The sequence below is a fragment of the Doryrhamphus excisus genome, chromosome 18 (genome assembly GCF_030265055.1).
Source record: "Doryrhamphus excisus isolate RoL2022-K1 chromosome 18, RoL_Dexc_1.0, whole genome shotgun sequence".
NCBI classification, from domain to species: Eukaryota; Metazoa; Chordata; class Actinopteri; order Syngnathiformes; family Syngnathidae; genus Doryrhamphus; species Doryrhamphus excisus.
Window position 1 is genome coordinate 9,598,224 of NC_080483.1, and position 25,016 is coordinate 9,623,239.

The 25,016-nt window shown below is 41.2% G+C and overlaps 1 protein-coding gene across 1 annotated transcript in view; it reads left to right on the top strand.

The window, feature by feature from the left end:
* Window positions 1-24,145, top strand: part of foxj3 (forkhead box J3) — a 133,660-nt gene extending 109,515 nt beyond the window's left edge. The window contains exons 6-12 of the mRNA XM_058055612.1: window positions 10,114-10,242; window positions 14,323-14,494; window positions 19,493-19,939; window positions 20,738-20,839; window positions 20,923-21,114; window positions 21,183-21,281; window positions 22,707-24,145. Coding sequence (XP_057911595.1) covers window positions 10,114-10,242; window positions 14,323-14,494; window positions 19,493-19,939; window positions 20,738-20,839; window positions 20,923-21,114; window positions 21,183-21,281; window positions 22,707-22,822 — 1,257 coding nt within the window. The 3' untranslated portion in view covers window positions 22,823-24,145. The remainder of the gene's footprint in view (window positions 1-10,113; window positions 10,243-14,322; window positions 14,495-19,492; window positions 19,940-20,737; window positions 20,840-20,922; window positions 21,115-21,182; window positions 21,282-22,706) is intronic.
* The last annotated feature ends 871 nt before the right edge of the window (window positions 24,146-25,016 follow it).

Consider the following 25,016-nt stretch of genomic DNA (forward strand, 5'->3'; position numbering starts at 1 on the left):
ACCCAGAAGGTAGCAAGGGTATAAGGTCACTGTTCGGTTCATTTTTGGTTTGTTTTGTTTTTTAACATTCCCACTCCCCTCCCTCACCATAGCGGTGTTTTGACCACCGCTATGCTCCAAAATGTGCTGCTTTGTGGACTGTCATTACACACTGCAGCCGTGCTTTTTCTATGTGTTCTAAAGATATAAAAACAGATAAAAATAGATATATAAATGGATTACTTCACACTGCCAACAAAGCCCGCTATTACAACACCAATATTTACTTCACTTCCTGTGTTTAAATGTTGAAATTGTATATTACGATTCAAACATTGCTCCTCACTCCATAAGGTTTTTTCAAAAAACAATTAATTAATTAATGATCGCTGTTTTGTGATTAATTAAGGTTGTGGTTATTGGTAAAAAATATATATATATTGAAACACAAGATATATCTAAGGTCGAGTGGTTAGCGCGCAGACCTCACAGCTAGGAGACCAGGGTTCAATTCCACCCTCAGCCATCTCTGTGTGGAGTTTGCATGTTCTCCCCGTGCATGCGTGGGTTTTCTCCGGGTACTCCGGGTTCCTCCCACATTCCAAAAACATGCTAGGTTAATTGGCGACTCCAAATTGTCCATAGGTATGAATGTGAGTGTGAATGGTTGTTTGTCTATATGTGCCCTGTGATTGGCTGGCGACCAGTCCAGGGTGTACCCCGCCTCTCGCCCAAAGACAGCTGGGATAGGTTCCAGCACCCCCGCGACCCTCGTGAGGAAAAGCGGTAGAAAATGAATGAATGAAATTTTTTGTCCCATACCGTGGGACATGTTAAAAAAATGCTAAAGAAAATGTAATTAATCATATTTAGAAAGTCATAGATGTTTTAAATAAGTAAATACAATGATAATAATAATAATAATCAATTAATAAAGTTGGAATAATATGCAAAGCATAAAACTATTTTATCTTTGAAGTCCAGTATAAAATTATAGCAAGTGCTGCAAACTGTTATGAGGTAGTTCTCCAATAATACAATTCTCAAATAAAACTGTATTAAATAAGACTATTGTAAACGGCTTGGGAAAGACTGAGGGAACTTATGAAAGACCCAAATATTTGAAGGTGTCCAGAAGTGTAGCACATGGGTGTAAGAAAGGAATGACAGCAATGCACTGACGTTGTTCCATCAGTGTGTCTGTGTGTGTGTGTGTGCGTGTGTGTGTGTGTCACCGCATGTGTGTCCACCCATGACTGAGAGTAGCTTGGTGGCTTCTGCTCATCACCCAGTGAAACAGAACCAGGCTTGTGCTTCAGCACAATGAGGCGGCAGACAAGAGGCCGCTGCCTGGAGGCCAGCAAAACGGGCGACACAGCAGCAAGCCCGAATGAAGCCTCTCTTGTTTTGAGCCACGGGAAAGAAAAAGACAAGAAAAAGCCCACTGACTGACTGGCTGGCTGACCGACATACGGAGTAGAAAACAGGGCAGCCCGGTCATTATATGTTGTTAATTTGGACAGAAAAATCATGATGAAAAAAAAGATAGATGCGAGCACAGATGCTAAATTCAGGCAACAAGGTTGAAGGAACAGAGGGGGAGCAGCTCATTAGCCTTCCCTGTGCTCAGTGTGTGCTCGCATCCAGTGTTCATTAGCGTGAAGGGGAGCTCAATGACTGAGGATGACAAAAATCAGCCTTGCGATGCTAATCAAAAACGGGGTGCCGCAGAAATATAAATGCTATACGGCATGAAGTCACCAAAGCAGCTCGCTTCTATCTATTTTTACACTCCCTCCGCCCATAAAGTGTGATTATTTTTAAAGCCTCTATGGGTTTTTGGCCCAGAGCTGGCATTGACACGTCGTCACATCCCGCTCTCACGTGCGTACACTTACATACGTACATGTGGCACGCACATTTCTGCAGTGGTGAAAGGTAGCATGACACAGAAGTAAGCCATGCAAGCGAGCATGCTCATACTAGCGACTAAAGGCTGTGTGTGCGGTGTTAGCTAGTAGGAAAACAAGGCAGACGTCTATTCTTAGCAGTGAATTCAATTGGGGGGGGAAAAGCCAGAGGTGTCTTTTACAAAGCTGTCGTAATCTGGAGCATAAAACAGATTAGGAAAATTGCCGGAATGTGCAGAAATTCCTGCAAATGCGGTCAAGGCATGACTCTACTATATAACTCTTCTACTCCCTAAACTGCTTCTCTCAAAAAACTGAGAATTACTCAAAACATGCAGGCCTACTATGTTACTTGTGTTGTTATTTTTTGACAAATACACTACATCAGTGGTCTCAAACACGCGGCCCGTGGACACTAGTTTGAGGCCCCCGCCTTGATATCAAAGTTTAATGTTAGTGCGGCCCGCGCAAGTTTGATATGGATGCTGTATGGTATCATGTACCCAGAAAAAAATTATTACGTTTGATTAATGTTCATGTTAAAGGTTAAATAACTGTTAATAGTTAACCTCCCTATCCGTGTGGAAGTGGTAAGTTTTTAGCTATTTAAGTTTAAAGGAAATAACTTGAAGGCTACCGTTTAGGTCGCTAGCTCTCCAGTTTGCGATTACTGATTGATTTTCTTTATTCTTGATTTGTTTATTTATTTTTCATCTTATTTTGTGTAGAAAAAAAAGTAAGATATTTGAGAACAGTGGAATGTTTTATCAGAGCTTTTATTGTAGAAAATTGGAACCAAAGCAAAGTTTTTTTTTTAATAAATGCGTTTTTTTTTTGTTTTTTTTTAAACCTGATGCGGCCCAGTCTCACCCAGACCCGAGCTCCAGTGGCCCCCAAGTAAATTGAGTTTGAGACCCCTGCACTACATGGTAGCCCTGTTATTATTATTTGATTGACTTGAAATTTGTCCCAGAGTTCAGTGTGTGCCATAAAAACAGAAAAAAGTTGTGTATTTTTCAGAAAAAAAATGTTTACAAGAGTACTTTTTAAAAAGAAAATAAGCATATATATGTTTTTAACTTTTTCAAGATACATACAATCTTATTCTCATAACTTTTTTAGCTTTTTTCCCTCAAAAATCTGATAAAAATCTATGAATACTTGTTTAAAGTTTTCTGTTTAAAAAAATAGAACAGAAATGTGTGTTGTTATTCTGATAAAAGTGTGACTTTTTTGCATTTTTTTTTAATTCTTGAAAAAAAAATTAACTAGCAAAACATCTTTGGGATTTGCAACTAACTAAGTCAATGACAATTTGTCTTAGATTTCTTTCATGATTAATGACTGAGAAAATCTGTCTTGCATGCGTCCAAGCTTGTCTTCCAAAATCCAACCCATAGGGGGCAACACAGATGTCTTTTACAGCCTATGTAAAAATATGAGGACGTAGGAAGCAGATACTTCTGAAAACAACCCCCTCTTTCCCTTCATCATCACACCTCTGTGCCACAGTTGACGGCCACTTCAATGCAGCCTTTAACTTTCAAATGAGACTCGATGTGTGAGACAGACACAATAAAAGAGGGAGTGGAATGCCTGACGCCTGCAGAAAAGAAAAAGAGATTCTTGCTGGTGCCTTCCGCATCTGCCATTGGCCTCTCTAAGAAGGCGGGAAGGAGGGGACAGAGACTGGAATAGAAAGAGAGGGAGAGAAAAACAGAGACAGGGAATTCCTGTGGCTTGGCACGCTGCGCTAAAAGAGGCGTGGCCTATCCCGTGTTTACAGTGCCGAGGCAGTGAGATACAAGCTCTCTGCAAGGACTTTTTTTTATCAGCTTTTATCACCATCAAGTCAACAAAAAGAGGAGAATCAAAAGAGTTTTTGTGTCATATCCGGAAAGCCCAATCTTAACTTTCATCAGGGCATCATTACATGGCCCACAGCTGGTGGAGACTGGCGCTGTGGCTCGTTTCAAGCAATCAGAGTTGTTGCAATCACATGAACGCTTCAGGACAAGTGCTGCAAAAGCCCAAAACACACACAAAATAACTGTATGAGATAAATGCTGCAAGTCCGCGGAATAAAACAAAAGTTAGACAAGCAACCTGGAAGTTGGCCAGACTTGGAGCAACAGATTTTTACAGCCAAGTTTCATTCATTCATTCATTTTCTACCGTTTATCTTCACAAGGGTGCTGGAGCCTATCCCAGCTGTCTTCGGGCGAGAGGCGGGGTACACCCTGGAATGGTCGCCAGCCAATCACACTCATATGTAGACAAACAACCATTCACACTCACATTCATACCTATGGACAATTTGGAGTCGCCAATTAACCTAGCATGTTTTTGGAATGTGGGAGGAAACCGGAGTACCCGGAGAAAACCCACGCATGCACGGGGAGAACATGCAAACTCCACACAGAGATGGCCGAGGGTGGGATTGAACCCGGGTCTCCTAGCTGTGAGGTCTGCGCGCTAACCCCAAATGATATTTTAATGTAAAAATATAAGTATTATTGTTATGTTTCAGTTGTTTATTCTGAAACAGAAATATACGTTTTCCTAACAGACCATACAAGTTTTATGGTTATTGGTGGAGGGAAAAAAAAAAGTTTTAAGTTGTTTCAATTTATTGTCAAATAATAATTAATCATAAATTACTCAACCGGTAGCCTGGTGGTTCGCATGATCCAGAAGATTTGGGTTTGAATCTTCAAATCCTGAAAATTGGAATGTGGGTGGAAACCGGAGTACCGGGAGAAAACCCACGCATGCACGGGGAGAACATGTAAACTGATGGCCGAGGGTGGAATTGAACCCTGGTCTCCTAGCTGTGAGATCTGCGCGCTAACCACTCGATTGCTGTGCAGCCCTGTATTAAAACATAAATAAATAAAAATAAATGAAAAATAAAAATAATGACTTATACTGGTATAAATGATAAATGTAAACAAGTTGATGACTGCACACCACGATGGATATATAAGGTGAATGAAAAGCTGTCATTGTGAGGAGTATGAACATTTTTATTCGTCAGACCGCGCAATCATGCTACAAAATCATTAAACATCGAACAATACTCTCCCGACCTACACAGGTTGAAATTGACATAAATGCAATGGGAAGTTGGCTGAATCTTCTCTTACAGAACGTAAATGGAAGCTAGCAGGGGTTTGCTTGTGTGGTTGTGTGCCCGCTACTCAGTCTCGATGAGTATATTTTCACCAGGTTTTAAAGTAAGGAACGTTTTACGGTGCCCGGTGACGACATGTAGTTTCAAAGTGAAAAAAATAAGACATAAACATAGCTCATGGTAGCCGTATATACACATTCTAAACACACACGGAAAATCCTTCAGTGAGCGTCCATGTCTGTGTCAACCAAACAAGAGTATCATGAAAAAATATCTTCCATATGCAGTTGGAATTGCATGATTGACTACATCATCCCTAATCAAATTTAGTAGCAATGTGTGCCGAGGCTGACATCCCATTGGAATAGTCGCAGTCAAAGCCACTTTGTTTCCAATAAATAAATGTGCTTTACAATTTCAGTATTTCATTATACGGCTTAAGGTTTCTAGCTTTTTATACAAGGCTGAATTTTAATTTGATATAATTTGTTATCACATACTACAGTATTAATTGGCCCTGTACCCTAGAAACCGCCCATGAATGATACGGGAAAAGGCCGAAATGATACTGTGTCAAAGCCCAGGGCAGTGATACTGATAAAATATAGAGTTTAACCATGTCCAGTATCAGCCCCCGTAGCTGTCCACTCAGAGCGTGCTGCTCTGGCTCAGGCACGATGCCTGTGAAACAACCAATCAGAGAACAGCACACGAGTGCTTAGTGCCTAGTGCTTCTCCAGTCACCAAAAAACCCAAACTAGATTAATGGAACTTTAATTGTCAGACATTGATAAGATAAGACTGTTGATAAAATATTATTGTTGAAATATTTTTGCAATTATTGTGTTTACACTGTTTAGATATAATACATGTAATAAACTGAACATTTTCTGGAAACAAAATGGTATTTTGATTAAATAGTACGTGATAATAAGCTCATGATTAAATAGTATGTGATAATAAGATCATCACATGGTTTGTCTGGTATCAGGCCCAGTCAGTATCAGCATCTGATACTGACACTTGGGGGCATGATACCTGGCCTGATACCAGACAAACCATGTGATAACCTATAAATATCATCATATCGTGATACATCCTATAAAATATTGTGATATATGCTGAGGTCCATATAGCCCAACCCGACATTCCACCAACTGCTCTAGTGAACCCAAGGGTTTGGATGTTGTCATTCACACTAATTAATGACATTCACGCTGACTAATTGAAGCGTAGTGGCGTACTAGTACTAGCGTATTAGCAGAATAATCGCAGCGGAGTCCCTTTTAACTCAAGCTAACATGCAAATGTGTGTTTTCGCTTATACATTCTGCTTGTCAAAACAAGTGGAAACCTTCTGTAACATATTCTGCATGCATGCACACACAAGTTATAACACACTGACATTATGCCCTTTTGCCACACAACTCAGAGTTTACACCACATACGCACACACATTTCTTCTTTATGGCGAACATCGCAGTTCACGTTTTTGTGTGCTTGCACATGTGTGTGTGTGTGTGTGTAATGCTTACAGCAAATGAATAAGTGACTCTTGTAGGCTTTTAAAAAGTACTCCAGAGAGCTGCCCCCACTGGGCCCAGAGGATGAGAGCTTAAGGTTAAAAAGCCTATTTAAATTTCAGAGCGAGCAGCACACAGGCAGCATAACGGCTAGTAGTCCCTGTAGCGTTACTCTCTGATGTCTGATGATGTGATGAAGTGTTCCTAAGCTTTTTTTCTTTTTTTTTTTACACGTAAAGTGGAGCCTCTGAAGGCTCACACCGCTGAGGTCGAACAAAATTTGGACTTGGACACAAAACTTTGGTAGGGGGAAACACAACACTGAAAGTTGTACAAAAACTGAATGAATATGCAAAGTGCTTCAGCTCAGTGAGTCAATAAAAGAGAGCAATTTGATGCACAACAGTACTTCCACAGACCTTGTTTTTTTTTTGTTCAATTCAATTGTTCTAGGGGGCACATTTTCAGAAAGCTAAAGACCAGGGGGACCCATCTCTTATTAATGTTATTTTGTATACAATGTCAATACAAGGCTCTGTCATATCTTATCTGTCAAGATATTTCTCATCAACTGGATAATAGTCAGAGGTAGAATTCAAGATAAAACACTATGCTCGTCAAAGATCCTCTATATGACCGAAGCACTTGGATATGACAGGAACAAGGACCTACTGCAAAACCGCAATGTGACAGGTCGCTTTGAAGGACATACTGCAAAAGCACTAGCCAAAGATCCTCTATATCAGGGGTCTCAAACTCAATTTACTTGGGGGCCACTGGAGCTAGGGTCTGGGTGAGACTGGGCCACATCAGGTTTTCAAAAAAAACAAAAAATGCATTTATTAAAAACAGAAAAATATACAAACTTTTTCAGTGCTTTGGTTCCGATTTTCTACAATAAAAGCGCTGATAAAACATTCCACTGTTCTCAAATATCTTAATTTTTATTTTTCTGCACAAAATAAGATAATAACATAATAAATAAACAAATCAAGAATAAAGAAAATCAATCAATCAGTAATAAATAAATAAATATAATAATAATAATAATAATAAAACAGCAAATAATAAAAACTTAAGAAACCACATATAGTTGGTGGGTAGACAAATTATTTTTTTCAGATTAAAATGAACAAAGCATTATTAGAGCCCTGTAGACATGACAAAACACGACTATAGTCACATTTATATTCTTTTTATTTACAACATATTGCGCAACTGCAGGGTCTTGAGACACATGCTAATTCGCAAACTAGAGATCTAGCGACCTAAACGGTAGCCTTCAAGTTATTTCCTTTAAACTTAAAAAAGCCAAAAACGTACCACTTCCACACGGATAGGGAGGATAACTCTTAACAGTTATTTAACCTTTAACATGAACATTAATCAAACGTAATAATTTTTTCTGGGTACATGATACCATACAGCATCCATATCAAACTTGCGCGGGCCAACATTAAACTTTCATATCAAGGCGGGGGCCTCAAACTAGTGTCCTGCGGGCCACATTTGGCCCGCGGGCCGCATGTTTGAGACCCCTGCTTTATAGTCAGTGTTTGTATAGCAGTATCAATTTACTGTCTACTGAAAATGAGTCAACACAAAGTCATTGTTGTCTAAATATCTGTGAGTACGCCTCACAGTGAACATGTCCAAATTGAGGTCGTGGTGTATATATTATTTAGTGTGAACGGCATTGTTATCTAGCACTGCCTTAATCCTCTTGGATTCCTCTTGCACTCCTCCGTGATGACATCACTGGTGGATGTTGGACACCATGAGCTACTTGACCTTCCTTCCTTCCTCTTGTTTTGCAAGAGAGGAGATCATGCTCTGCTTCACAATGTCACAGTACCTGTTGGAATTCATGTTTCCCCTCAATGAACCGCAGCTCCCCGGTGTCCCTAGCACACGTGCGGCCTCAGACCATCACACCACCTCTACCATGCGTGACAAAAATATCTTGCTACTCATTAGTGTTGCCAGCTATTTACACAATAACGGTCGTTTTCAGTGGATAGAAAATGTATGCATTATGAACTAAAAAACAAATACAAGGCAAATATATATATTTTTTTTTATTGTGATTGCAGTACTATACATTGGCCACTAGCTGTCAGTAATGAACAGGCATTTATTGTAGGTTTAAATTATCTCACAACAGGCACAACCATAATAATATAATAATAATCATAATAACATGCGCGACCATTTGAGGTCCATAACCCACGACAAGCTACAATCAACTATGAATCCCCAATGTCACTTCCTGTCCTCCACACACTTGTCCGCCCCGCACAAGGTCGCCTCATGAGCATATTTAGTGTGACAAACATAAGCAGGAATTATTTACTCTCTGTTTACTCGATTATGTAATATGAATGTAAAACCATTATGATACATAGATGAGACAATAGCCACTACAGGATGTACGCTCTCCATCTTATTTAGCTTATCTTATTTATGTCTAATATGTCTTATTTTCAGGCGGCACAGTGGTCTAGGGGTTAGCGCGCAGACCTCACAGCTAGGAGACCAGGGCTCAATTCCACCCTCGGCCATCTCTGTGTGGAGTTTGCATGTTCTCCCCTTGCATACGTGGGTTTTCTCCGGGTACTCCAGTTTCCTCCCACATTCCAAAAACATGCTAGGTTAATTGGCGACTCCAAATTGTCCATAGGTATGAATGTGAGTGTGAATGGTTGTTTGTTTATATGTGCCCTGGGATTGGCTGGCGACCAGTCCAGGGTGTACCCCGCCTCTCGCCCGAAGACAGCTGAGATAGGAAAAAGCGGTAGAAAATGAATGAATTAATGTCTTATTTTCTCCACTGTATTGGGTAATAAAGATGTAAAGGTCTATAAGGCTATAATATTGTTTAAACTATGTTTAGATGATTGTAGACAGGTATTCTATGCCATGGACTATGAAAATATTCAATTTATTCGTATTGAATCCTACTTCACTGAAATTCACTTATCACAGTTGGGTCTGGGACCAATTAACTGCGATATATGGGGGTTATTGTACTGCTATACACGCTGTACACTGACTATTGTATTGTATGTACAAATTTCATGTCAATAGTACTGTCACTTGAGAAAATAATAATAAAAAGTGGTTAGGTTTTGTCTTTTGGAAACTAATTAACATTGTCATCCTACAAGTGTTTTGACTGCTCTCCTGAAAAGGTCAGTGTCAGCAACAACTCCTGATAATCCTTTGTTTGGATGTCTCATATGTATTTGCGGTCGGTGAGCAGATGCGTTCAACATCGCCACAAGTATGACCTTTACTGATGGGAATGTCCACGTTGTCTTGAGACTTCCTTTTTTTCCCCCCTCCCTGGACTACTCCTCGCTTTCTCTCACTGCCAAGAAAAGAAAAGTGAAAGTACTCTGCTGTTATGACATTGTGTTTTTCCAACACACACATATACACACATAGAACATGGGCTAACCTCATATCCATAATCTCATCAGAATGCTTTGAGGACGCCACCATTAGCAAGGATGGAGACGTTAATGAGAATAAACTAACAAAGCTTGCATGTTACTTCATGCTACAGGTGGCGCTCTACAATACAGACCAGGAAGGGAGCGACAGTCCGAGAAGCAGCCTTAACAACAGCCTGTCCGATCAGAGTCTGGCCTCCGTCAATCTCAACAGTGTGGGCAGCGTGCACAGCTATACGCCGGTAAGGCCGGGACTTGAACTACTATGAGTGCTACTTCATTGTACACATATCCATCTTCAACATTGGCTATGTATACATTGACCCAAATATTCCGCTTGTATTCAGTTTATTTGATCAAACGGAAAGAATTTAACCTTTGCATACACCAAAAGTGCTGATCCGAATGAACATATGTATAATCGGATTCACAGGGGTGGAATATTCCCTTCCCCAATCCGATTGAGGTATCATGTATCCACTCATATGGAAAGTTGTCAGGGTGCGTTTTTCTTCATCATGTTTTTCTTCTTCTGTTGTTTATTGGCGGTTGCCAAGCAGCTTTCGGCGTGCATTACCGCCAACTGTGGAACAGAATCTAAACCCTTCTATACTTTATTCATAGGTCCAGTTTTTCTTTAAAAAGAAAATATATATCTATATAAAACATAGCCCGAGTTTAATTATAAAATATTAGCACGATATTTATCCCGGGTGCGTTGTTTCAGCGCATGTAACACGCAGCGAGCAAAATGGAGGCGAGCAATCGGCACTGGACTGCTGTGGAAAGTTTGTTTTTGATCCAAACTAAATTTTAAGACTGGATAGACGAAAAACTGTCAATACGGAGTTATTCCAACAAGTGAAAGAAAAACTTGGGGAATCCGGTATCACGTGATGTTGATGTTTACGCTTTACTGCGTATGACCCTTTTGACTATACTGATTAGAGCGGCGCATGTAGACAAGAGATTGGAATATTCCTTTCCATGTATACCATTGTTTTCGGAAAAGTCATTCGGATTGAGGAAAAACTGTTGTGAAAAATCCTGAACATCCTTTAGAATGAAAAGAACGCCAACAGACCTGATCCACATTGCTTGTTTACTTTAGTATAGTTGCGTTTGCGCATACATTTTTTATGTGCATATCAGTGTTTTGGGGTTTTTTTCCTTTTTTTTGAGTTGTGAATGATAAACTGATTTGACTAGATATTTGACACGGTTTGATACGGCTGTACCCTGGATCGATAAGAGTCAACCATAAATCCTTAGTTTAATCAAATATAGAGAGAGACATGCACCAGTATCACAAGGCTAGCAACTGGTTGACATTGTGTCTCTTAAAAAGCCAGAGTGCAAAAACAATTATTACGCAACCTCCGTAGCTTAGCATGACTGAAGACTGAACAATGGATGTAAATAGTAGCAACACGCTAGCTCGACACCGGGAAAACTTTTCAACACATCAGCAAAATAGATGTATATTATGGTGATCTAATTTATCGTATTTATTATGTATTGTGTAAAACTAAGACGGGAACTTTTCAAATTAAAAGCACTACATTAATACAGACCCGCCAGTACAAGCCTGGAGTTTGTTTTTCAGAGAGGTTATGCAATGAAAAACATTTTTACATTAGACTTTAGCACTCGTCGTCATCAATTAGGGAAAATATTGCAGACTTAAGGGAATCTCCTCAACCTAATACTCATTTGGTTGTTGTACGATCAATCAGGAGCTGCCAATCATTGTTCCCCCTCTGTACACCGCACGACTACCGACTCAGGGTAGATTCTCACATTGAGTATTTTTAGTTGTGTAATATGCTAGGAAAACATGCTGAAACAATAGCATCTATTGAGCATGGGCTGCATCCCACATTTTATCCCGTCGGGAAGCTTCGGGAGGTTCCTTTCAAAGAAGCAGACACATGACTGAGGTTCAGGGTGGACACGCTCTGGAGCACCACATCAGGAAGCTGGGTTAAGGGAAGCTGAGAGACGCGTATGTGTGGAAGCCAGACAAAGAGAAAGCTCTTCTTCTGATGCCCTCCCACCAGAGATGCCCCCTTTGCTTTGGTGTGGTCCTCTCGCATCCTCGAGTGCTCCCTTGCTCCAGGCGTCTGGCCATCGATCGGCTCAGCCTGATGGATGTGCTTCGCTCGCTGGCTCGCTCTAGCAGTAAACACTCCGGCTTTATTATGGTCCCTTATCCGAGCCAGACTGCGAGTGGTCGGCCCCACATCTTCAGCGAGAGGTCGATGTTACCATCGACAAAAAATTGAACGCGACCCCTTAATGTAACGCGGGTCCACAGTGGACGACGGGGTCAAGTCTGGCTTTTGCTTTTTACAGTGAACCCTTGCAATGATGAATCCCTTAGATTGAAACTCACTGCTGGTGGGCACCCAGGGCCGCTGCGTAACACAAGCTGCCCACACGAGTGCACGGATAAAACGGCGGCTTATTTGTGCAAGCTATTGCTATTGATTTTTGTTTTAAATACATTTTGCTGGGCCACCTGAGCATTGGCTTTTGTGTCAACCCCATAATGGTGTGCGTGCGTGTGTGTGTGTGTGTGAGAGAGCGAGAGAACCAAGGCAGCAAGCACTGACCCAGATTGTTGTGCAATTATTACCTCCACCAATCACGAAAAGGCAGCGGTATTGTGTTGATCGGCATTTATTCTTTTGATATTTCGCCGCATTATGTATAAAACTACACTAACGATATCAACAAAAAATATTTTCCATATTTTTCAATCTTGGCAAGTTTGCAGGATTACATGAAAATAAAAACTATATTATTGACCGAAACATTCATTCATTCATTCATTTTCTACTGCTTTTCCTCCTTTTGGTCGCGGTTGTGCTGGAGCCTATCCCAGCTGTCTTCGGGCGTGAGGCGGGGTACACCCTGGACTGGTCGCCAGCCAATCACAGGGCACATATAGACAAACAACCATTCACACTCACATTCATACCTATGGACAATTTGGAGTCGCCAATTAACCTAGCATGTTTTTGGAATGTGGGAGGAAACCGGAGTACCCGGAGAAAACCCACGCATGCACGGGGAGAACATGCAAACTCCACACAGAGATGCCCGAGGGTGGAATTGAACCCTGGTCTCCTAGCTGTGACGTCTGCGCGCTAACCACTGAAACATAAGACAATATTTTCCATCCATCAAGCCATCATTTAAAAATATTTGAAAAGATTAATTGTCTTATATTCTGCGTGATTGATATTTTTTAAATGGGGGGTTTTCTTAGATTGAGGTCACTTATGTTGCACATGAGCCCTGCCTCACAAACAATAATTACAGTTTTATTATTTTATTGGCTCACTCAAAAACTACCTCAAAAAAAGTGTGGAAATGGTATGGGAAAAAATGCAACTTATAGTCGTGGTTTCCCGATTTATATGTGGCACCTTATTGGTGACACTAGGCGCCACAGCAAAAATTGCATTGCCGCGAATTGGCACCAACTCGCGCCGTCCTAGTGGACAATTTAGCATAACAAATATGAATCGCGCACCGAACTCACAATCTAAAATCTACGAATATAGCGGCAGGCACATGGGTGTCACAAATCACTTGGTCCATAAACACAACACACCTGCAACCCCTCTGATTATCCATTTTTATCCATTTTCGTGCATGTTGTAACACATATGTCCGGATGTAACTCCTGCTTTAATTGTGAAATTTTAACTATTATTATCATTATTTTAGATGTCAGAAAAATAAACTGTATTTTAAAGAGATATTTCAATAGTCGACATGAACTATGAACCATGAAGCAACAGCGCCACTGCTGGTTGCAGCCATGTTGTACATTAAATTTAGTCCTATTCCTTAAGACAATCAGTTTTCAGGCAATCTATAAAATATTTAACACATTGAGTATTATGCTTGAACCTTGGTTTCCTCTGTTCCATCCGAGACTCAAAAATGCATTCCTGCCATCTTATATCATCCTCTGTGAATATAATTGTGGTGTTTTTTTTCTGAGTTTCAAACTATTTTTCTTTATATAAAAAGTAGCATTTTTTTGTTAAATATTCCATTGGATGTATGCTACTGGTGCATTCCATGACCAAATGAGTGTGGCAAGTATCTTTTGGAAAAAAGCGTTTGTATTATTCATGAGAGTGTTTCATCATTGTAATGCGCCGCCCGTGGTATCCGTTGTCCCCCGATGGACTGTGTGTGCACAGAGTAGCACAACTTCAACTTATCTTTAACTATTCAGCGTAATCTTATTTTGCACTTTAAATTTGTTTTTGTTTTTTTTCCTGATTGTCCACTGTCCTCAGGTGACCAGTCACCCCGAACCCGTGTCCCAGTCTATGAGCCTCCAACAGCCGCAGTCCCAGTACAACATGCCAGACAGGGACAAACAGCTCATGTTCAATGAATTTGAAGATCTCAGTGCCTCCTTCCGCAGCCTTTACAAGTCTGTCTTTGAGCAGTCCTTCAGCCAACAAGGTGAGTGGATTCATTTAACGCTTGCACTCTGGCTGTCAAACTGGCACATAAAAAAAAAAGATGAAATGTCATCACTACGAGTGTCTTAGAATAGTTGACGATTCCATTGGGAGGAGTCTGATTCGACTATCAGTCTGGCCCAAAACTTATGCAAGATGATGATGTCTACACACAGCAAAGCCCAGCACCTCTTCCAGGTTTTCAGTTTTGTAGTTATTATTATTATTATTACTCATATTGGATCTGGTTTAACATCTTATACTCGACAAGAACTATTAGGTATTGGATTTCGCAATACCGGAGTCTACGCACACCACACAGAAAAACGCAGAGGTGTTCGCAAGCAGTATCGAGAACGATACTGCTGACCGAGCATTTCCTCGCTAATGTGTAGTCTTTAGTGAATTAAATGGACGATTTATGACTACACATCACGCACAGTACGAAACCGTTTCACAGAGACATGACACAATGCTTTGTGTTTTATATTGGGGTGCTTCCATAGATCGGCTACGGATCAGCATTGGCCGTTATGGGTGAAAAATGACGTTATCGACATTGGTCGATACTTGCTTTAAAACGGCGATCCCCTCCACCGATCAGCATTAATATCAGCCTGCAAAACGTACCTTAAAAATGTCTAAAAAAAACCAAAAAACTTTAGATTGGTGCAGCATTTGTGTACGAACACTTGGCAGGCTGTGGTGAGTTCGAGGCTCACAATGTGATCATCCGTAAGGCAGCGGTTATAAAGCTCTGGTTCCAACCCGCTGTACGTGTGAATGTGGGCAACATTTGGGGATGAGTACCGCTTCAATAAGGATTTTGGGAGCGCTATGTAGAACTTTTAGTGCAAGAGGAACTTTTGTTGTGTGTGGGGCTACGTCGGACTCCGGATGATGTGTGCTGCGCTTGAAACGGGCGTTGTGCACACTGACATCACACTCCTTCCCGAAGAAGAGGAAGTCCCCTCCATCACTGCTTCACAAGGCAGCGGATACCTCCTTTTCATTTAGGTTTTCAATTAATAATGTGAGGAGATTACAAATAAATGCACTTTGAAATAAAAAAAAAAGTCAAGTTGTGAATATCAGCGTTTCGATTAGCGAGTCGTTAGCGCGCAGGCCACACAGCTAGGAGATTTGGGTTCGATTCCGCACTCGGGCATCTCTGTGTGGCGTTTGCATGTTCTCCCCGTGCATGCGTGGGTTTTCTCCGGGTACTCCGGTTTCCTCCCACATTCCAAAAACATGCTAGGTTAATTGGCGAATCCAAATTGTCCATAGGTATGAATGTGATTGTGAATGGTTGTTTGTCTATATGTGTCCAGGGTGTGTACACCGCCTCTTGCCCGAAGATATATATAAACTTTTTAAGGATTTTTGTAAAAATGTAAAAAAAATATATATATATATATATATATACAAATAACAATGGCCCCCCGCATCCTTTGATTTTTTTGGTATGCGTCCCTCAGTGGAAAAAGTGTGGACACCCCTGGTGTAGGTGTTCCTGACAAAGTAAATGTCATTGCAATGAGGAGCTTTAATTGGTTTGAACTCTTGTCTTTTCTTCCAAACAAAACAAAAGTACATATTTGATTACACAAAAAAAATCAAGAATTTGGTGTACAAATTTTCATGTTAAAAAGTATGCTAATATGTTTGTATTTGCTGTATATTTAGGACACATGCTGTGTTTAGCTTCTTGTTCTCTATTTCCCTCCTACATTATGATGTATTACATTCTAACATTTATTTAGGGGTGGAATGGTGTACTCCATTACCACGGTCTCAATTTTCAGGTCACGGTATGGTTCATTTTGGGTACAGTAAGCGTTAATTATTTTTAAAATCAAACCTAAAAAAACTGCTAGCAGGTAATTGTCCAGTAAAGAAGCATTGAAATGTTGTCCTCTTCATCTGACGAAGTGAGTCCAATTCCCTTGTAATTCCCTGGCACGGATCTTCATCCGTCACCACGATGGAGAAATGTTCCGCTGTAACACTTAGCGGAGGATCCAGCCGAGAGCGAAAGCGAGTCCCAGTAGGACAAAATGCAGTTTTGCCTGTAATCTGATTGACTGATAAACAAAGAACGCTTGACAAGCGGGTTATGAGCAAAGTCGACTTGAGTTTTTTCTCTGCGTAACCTACTTTGGCGAATCAAATGCGTTTCATGCTGATGTTTTCAAAGCGCTCCTCTCCCTTTAATCTATCATCTATGTTTCATTAGTTGAAAGTTGTTACCTATTCTTTTTTTTTTGTGCACATAAAAAGTGCAATCTCCTCGTCAGACAAGCCGCGGCAATTAAAAAGCGTAAATAATCTAGCTTGGAGGATTTCACAGCGACGAGGAGCGAGCTAATTCGCCCGCTTTGATAATAGGTAATGAGCTGGCATTATTATTCCGCCGGCGCGTTAATTGCTTTTTGTGTTTCCCTGCGTGGACAATAGGCTTTGTGTGCCGATAAGAGATGCACCTTTGTCACCCCTGCAGCGGGTGTTTGCGCGCCGATTGTGGAGGCCTTAAAAGCACTCCAGCGAAAATAGGTTTACTGTGGAGGGTGGGGTGGGCCCTCTTAAGACCCCCTCTCGCCGCCTGCACGCCGCTCTGATGATTGCAGCGGCCTGTGCAGATGTTTTTACTCCAGCCATGTGGTGTGAAGGTAGCACAATGGATTGGCTCCCCCCCCCTCCTTCAAATAAGACAAAATCAGAGCTGCGGCGGCTCGGACTTGTGAACCTCAGCGTGCTGAGTCACCCTCTGATTCAACAAAATGGCAGCTGGACTGTCTCAAGTGTGCAGCTACTTAAACACGGGAGCTATATCCCATTAGTTAGGACATTAAAACCAGCTTTACTGCAGTGGTCACATGACTGCATATATTTATTTGTGTGAAATCAGTCTTCTGCCTAATGGCTGTGACAATATGACAAAGCCTGCACCTCTACTGTGTCGTCTAAGCCAGGGGTCAGCAACCCGCGGCTCCAGAGCCACATGTGGCTCTCCAGCCTCTTTGTTGCGGCTCCCTTTGCAATGCTTGAATATTTTTTAGCACCCGTGTGGTGAAAATGCACGTCTTTGTTATGAGTTTACAAAAATCCAACTTTGTGTGAGACCATGAATGCATCCTGACTGAGTTCTGACTGGTGACTGAATGAGCAGACAGGATGCTATCCAGTTCTCTCTGACAGGTTAACATGAAGGGAAATGAGTAATACTTTGAGTTATTTGAGTTATTAATTATTATTAATGAGTTATTTGACGATTCTAAAAAATAAATTAGAGCTCATTTAAAAACAAAAGTTTATCTCCAGTACTAGCAAGAGTACTCCAACTCGTCTTTTTTTTTCCCTCCAATGTTGTTTTAAACATACAACGTTTTGCGGCTCCAGGCTATTTTTCTTTAGTGGGCAAGTGGGTGAAATGGCTCTTTTCATAGTAAAGGTTGCCGACCCCTGGTCTAAGCTATTCTTTTTCTGACTAATACACCACATGGTGGCGCTGTTGTTAAACTTCAAAGTTTGACCCCTGAAAATTGGATTGACTTGACTTGATTTCTTACACGGCTCTTTAAAGGGTTAATCACTGGCTATGTTTACATGCAAATAACCCTATCATAACCGGAATATTAGCAATAACCCGGTTGGGCACGACCATGTAAATACCAATAACATTTTTGGAAAAACCTAAATATGCTCATATTCTGTATTACCCCTGGGTTACTTATTTTCTAACCTGAATATTAGGTCATGTATACGCCTATTGGGATATTCCCATCGAAAGGAATATTGCTTTGTGTTCTGCCCATGTTCCATTTGAAAGGAATCTTGGGTCTTTGACAGAAAGTATTGAATTTGAAAACATGGCTGCATGCAAAACTGCACATTTTTGAGGCATCATGGAATCTAACCATACTACTAAGAAAGGCAAGTACTTCCGGTACCGGGTTGTTCATTATACACCTTTGTTTTTTTATACAGGAAATGACGCATCACATGTTCTCCATGTGTCGCTGTAATCAGGATATCCCAATTGATTACAATGACCATTTATACAGGAATAACCCTGCTTGCTCAGGCTTGTGATCGGGTTATTCCAAATGTTTCAGAAACCGGAATATTGACATATTCATATGTAAACATAGTGATTGAGAAATTTGGTACACAACTTTGAGACTCACGTGTTCATCCACAACCATGTGTTTTTATGTATTTTTTTGAATACTATTGTAATTACAGCAATTATTTTGTAATTACATCATATGGTGGTTAGTATATTGTGTTATTATTCATTGATTATGTATTTTTTTTAATAATAGTGTAATGTATATTATTGCGGTAGTCGTATATTGTATTGGTTGTATTGGTTCTCAATACATTTCCATGAGAGTCAAATGATTTTTTTTCTATGAAAAAAATATTTTTTTTATTTATTATTATTATTCATTTCGGTCAGAAGCTTTTATGTTTACAACACAAATGTCCTGTATGCATTTTTTGTTTCTCTTTGTGGTTGTACTTTGAAATGGCGTAACTGTTTCTAATATGCACGGTAACCTAAATATTAGAAATAATAAATATTAGTAATAATAAAATATTAGAAATAGTAATATGCATGGTAACATAAATATTAGAAATAGTAATATGCATGGTAACCTAAATATTAGAAATAATAATATGCATGGTAACCTAAATATTAGAAATAATAATATGCATGGTAACCTAAATATTAGAAATAATAATATGCATGGTAACCTAAATATTAGAAATAGCAATATGCATGGTAACCTAAATATTAGAAACAGCAACATGTTAATGTAATAGCTCTTTGGTGTAGTCTAAAGATACAGAGTGGATGCTGCTCTTGCATCGGAAGTCATTGGATGGTGCCGGTGTACTTAATTAAGTGTCCGTGGTTTTTAATCTGCACCCCCTGTGTATAAACCAAGCAATTTAATTCCCAGTAATTACACGTGTGCATCTTGTTTTCCAGGTCTGATGGGAATCCCGTCAGATTCTTCGCAGCAGCAGACTCACACATCCTGCTCCTATCAGCACTCCCCGAGCGGCGCCATTAGCACCCAAAACAACCTGTCTAACAACCAGTCCAACAACCACCCCAACAGCCACTCCAACAACAGCGGTCAGGTGCCCCTGTCCCACCCGGCCCAAGCCCACCCCGGACACGACTCCCCGCACGCGCAGCACCTCTCGCACAACCAGCACGCCCAGCACAACCAGCACCCGCAGCACCCTCAGCACGCAGCGCAGCACCCACAGCACGGCCAGCACCCGCCGCAACACCCGTCCCACGGCCAGCACCCGCAACAGCACACGCCGCACCCCTCCCAGCACGCTCAGCACGGCCAGCACCCTCCTCAGCATCAGAGCCTCTCCCACCAACCTCATCCCACCCAGCAGCAAATGGCCTGCAATCCAGGTATGAAGTTCAACCTCCATATTGTTGCCGAAAATCAAACATGGTCCATAACTCAGCCCTCGTTTGTACTCAAAGCATGGACAAAGTGTTTTAGGTGCTAAACAATAAATCATCACAAGATTTATTATCTGATGAGAGACTAAAGTAACATGCAGAGGAAGGAATTACACTGCAGTCAACTGGCGCCCCCCAGTGGCCACCACTGGATTAATTACCAATATATTTTATGGTATTGATTTCAGACTTCATTCATTCATTCATTTTCTACCGCTTTTTCCTCACGAGGGTCGCAGGGGTGCTGGAACCTATCCCAGCTGTCTTTGGGCGAGAGGCGGGGTACACCCTGGACTGGTCGCCAGCCAATCACAGGGCACATATAGACAAACAACCATTCACACTCACATTCATACCTATGGACAATTTGGAGTCGCCAATTAGCCTAGCATGTTTTTGGAATGTGGGAGGAAACCGGAGTACCCAGAGAAAACCCACGCATGCACGGGAAGAACATGCAAACTCCACACAGAGATGCCCGAGGGTGGAATTGAACCCTGGTCTCCTGCGCGCTAACCACTCGACCACCGTGCCGCCCTGATTTCAGACTTACTTTAAGTTAATGAATTTGTTGATAAATAACTAAGTTGTTGGAGAGCTATGTTTTCCTTTGCATTTTCTCATGCAGTCCGCGTTATTATGAAAGTAAAACCCATGAACTTGTACATTATGATGTGTTATCCATCCATGCTGTGTTATTATTAATTATTATTATTAATTAATATCTTGCTTGTGTTTTGGAAGGTTTACTTTCTGACTGGTATCCCAATCTGGATGCACTGAAAGCCAGCTGTCGTGTTGCTAGCAGCTACAACTGGGCTGACGTCGACCTTTCACCTTTCCAAGGTGTGTAGAAAAGTACTTCTTAACCAGATGTTGGTTTCGATATATTTTTTATTTTTTTGTGTTCTTTTCTCCACCGCGCCCAGGACTGAGAGAAAGCATGAGGCAAGCGGAATTGAACAACTGGTCTTTGGAGCCCACCCAGATTGCAGACCTCTGCTCCTCCATCAACCAGTTCTTTGCCCGCACTGGTGTCATTTCGCCACAGGGGGCGGTACAACCCACCGTCTGCCACGGCCCCATGCACCCAAACAAACCCAGCCAGCACCTCGGCACAGGTTTGACTCCCATTTATATTATTGTTACACATCGTGATACCACTTCACCATATCTGTTTTTGTTTCAGGAAATCTCTACATGGACTCCAGACAGAGCATGTCCATGATGGGCCCTCCAGGGTACCCACACATGCCCCCCATGAGCAGCGCAGGGCCCACCATGACCGGTGAGGACCAACAAATACAAGCACTCTAAGCTAGCCATCATGTATTACAATATGTACAGTATGTGTTTAACCTTCCTCTTGTGTTAGCTTTCTGGTATCATCACGTATTAAATCAGCTATAAAATACACTAAGAACAAGAAGTTACCATCAAATTTGCTTCTCATGTCTTGGTTACCTTCTTAGGCTTCCTCATCCATGAAAATGTTGCTTTTAATACTTTTGGTGTGGGCATGGAGGCCTTTTTTGTCACTATACCCCTCCATTTCAATTTACAAAAATGGTAAAATGAACCTCAAAAGAATCATATACATAAATTGAAGGTTCTTTTGTTTCCTGGCTATTACTAAGGGATATAGAACATATCTCTTAAATCAATTAGATTTATTTATTTTCTCATTTTAGTATTAATCACTAAAGAAACATCTATAGTGTTCGGGTCAATTTTGACCCATATATATTAATGTCAAGAAAAGGTAGAAAACGTTATTGTTTTCATGAACTTTTGTATAAACTGAAATCAAAAAGGGCGGCACGGCGGTCAAGTGTTTAACGCGCAGACCTCACAGCTAGGAGACCAGGGTTCAATTCCACCCTCGGCCATCTCTGTGTGGAGTTTGCATGTTCTCCCCGTGCATGCGTGGGTTTTCTCCGGGTACTCCGGTTTCCTCCCACATTCCAAAAACATGCTAGGTTAATTGGCGACTCCAAATTGTCCATAGGTATGAATGTGAGTGTGAATGGTTGTTTGTCTATATGTGCCCCGTGATTGGCTGGCGACCAGTCCAAGGTGTACCCCGCCTCTCGCCCAAAGACAGCTGGGATAGGCTCCAGAAAATGAATGAATGAATGAAATCAAAAATCAGAACAGGTCCAGATCTTCAGATCTTCCAGATCTGTACTTCTTGCCATTCTTTCCATGATCCAAATAGTAAATGTGAAATCAGCCAATCAAATGAGGGAATTCACCTCACATGTCTGGATATTGTTTTTCTGCTGGTATACTGGAAAAGCGGTCAAAATGAGAATCCCCTGAAGCTTCCATGATGAGAAGAGGAGCTGGTTGTACACTTATGATTTCAGTTTTGGCTTAAAATATTGCTTTAGTCATATTATTATAACCGGGTCAAAACCGACCCTAACAATACAGTGGTCATAATTTCAACCAGACCATTTTGAAATTTAGTAAAAAAAAAAATATTGTTTTGTTTTTATTTTGTTGAAATAGAGTTTCCTGACAAAGTCAAAAAGCCTTGATGCAATAAACAAATATTATGTGATTCTTTTTATGCATTAAAATGGAAAAACGGGTCGGTGCCAACCATAACACAAGAGGAGGGCTATATAATTATGTATACCTTGTTGAGTATTTCCCATATCATGAAGTACAGTTTATGTATTACTGCAATGTTGAAATATCCACTCAGGACACCACGCTCAGCTGAACCAGCAGCAGCACATGATGCCCAGTAGAAACTTCCAGATGCATCGCCTGCCGGCTGACGACATCCAGGATGATTTTGATTGGGACTCCATCGTTTAGCCTCCGTCTTCTTAGGCTGACAAGGAGGTGAAGGAGCAAGGGAAGGAGGAGGAAGAGGAAGCCAGAGGAAATGAGGCTAAAAAAAAAAGGCTGCAGGAGGAGAGGGGGGGTTGGATGAGGATGAAGATGACGATGAAGATGCCGCCCTCCCTCCAAGGTGGGTGGACATGTGGGTGATGGAGGAAGACATTTTTACAGGAGTAAAACTATCAGACAATCAAGCGTGGTGGGACGGAATCAAGCATATGTCTGGACCACAGCTATAGTCAGCCCCCCCTTGCAGCGGCCTTCGGAAAAAAAAAAAAAAGAGAGAGAGAGAGAGAGAGCCTCGCCAACCCCCCCACCCCCTTCCGGCTTCTATTCCCTCCCTCCGTACCTCCTCTTCTGTGATTCAGCTTGTGATTCTTTTTCTCGTCTTGGCCTCGTGGACGCCTTCATCTCTCTCCTCTTAGTGTTTTATTTTGAAAAGAAACACAGGCCGCCGCCTCCTCTGTGAGTCACGTGACCACGCTGCAGGAAAGAAGCGATGCCCCCGTGTGGCCGAACAGGGTTTTTTGAAAATGTTGAGCAAAGCCAAACAATGTGCAAATATTTTTTTTTTTTTTTGACTTCTGTTTTTGTTTCTAACGTGACTGCCTTCACAGTTATTATTTTATTTTGTTATTTTGCCACTCATCCTAGCCATGAAATATTCTCTTTGGGGATGGACGATGAATTATCATTAACAACTTCAGTGATGAATTATGTGTTGAATACAATTGAGACCAAATGGAAGTCCAAGTTGATCTACATCGGCAGTGGAAAAAGGAGTTGAGAACATTCAGAAGGAGATAGTATTGACCCACATATAAGTCTGAAAAAGACATTGGGGTGTAGAGATGTACACACGCAAACCAATAGAACCTCTTCTCCGCATTAGGCCTGTCAGAGCTTTTCTTCCTGTCACTCACACAAAAGTTGTTAGCGCTCTGGCAAACATCACCCTGTGATTGGCTGGCGACCAGTCCAGGGTGTACCCCGCCTCTCGCCCGAAGACAGCTGGGATAGGCTCCAGCACCCCAGCGACCCTCGTGAGGAAAAAGCGGTAGAAAATGAATGAATGAATGAATGAAGTCATTAAAGGTTTTTACAAATATGGGTCTTGAAAAACAGGAGTTGTCTTAAGGACGTCTTATGGATGTCTTATGGACGTCTTATATTTGGGTCAATACAGTAATAGTCACTCCATTATGCTCAATTGTTTCAACGGTCACTTCCTCCCAATCCACAGAAAAGGTTGAACTTCTGCTCCGTTATTCTGCTCCTGGACGCTGGTCGACCCCCCCCCCCCCCCCCCCCCCCCCCCCCCACACACACACACACAGGAAATATTGAAAATGGAATTAGTCCCTTCCGGGGTCAACTGTGTTTGACTTTTGAAGTCAAAACAAGTGGTTGAATTATGAATTCTAAACCACCAAATCTCCTATAAGACACATTCACTCTTAAGATCTATCACGTTGGGTTCCATGTTGATGACAATCTTTTTTTAGGACTGAAAGGGGCCATTTTGAAAAAAAATTGTTTGTGTCCTTTGAAGTTGTGGCGTTTCAACTCTATTGGATTTGGTAGTCAAATGGTTAGCTTTCGCTATTTTGCCTTTTTGTCACTTATTGATTGTAGAATGTCATTAAAGAAACCAAAATACAAACTTAAGTAAGATAAGGACGAGGTTCTTCTTAATATTTTTTTTAATGGTTCTGAACTCCTATTTCCAAGCCTAGTGTTGTAAAGAGTGCGGGTGCGACTCGGTTCCCTCATACCTGACATCATTTAGACAGCAAAGGAGCTGCGTGAATGAATCAACGGCGCCTCTGCTGGTCACAGCCAAGTACTGCACTCCATTTGTACCTCCCATTGCTTCAAGACGCCATGAATCCTTCCACTGAATCCACCTAGTTAGGAACGGGTGTGTTCTATTTAAAAAAAAAAAAAAAAAGTCATTTCAATTTGAGTTCTTCCAGGTGAAGAATAAAATCAAAAAATGAAAAATGGTAATGCTAAAAGGGACAAAGACTAAAATGACTGGATCACTTTTCCACGTATGAGTGTGTCTTATGTGATTTTTTTTTTTTTTAATGAAAAAAAAAAGTCCGTTTTTACACCCATATACCTGCCAGAGAGATTATTTGTGGGGAGTTTTGAAAAGTAGTGT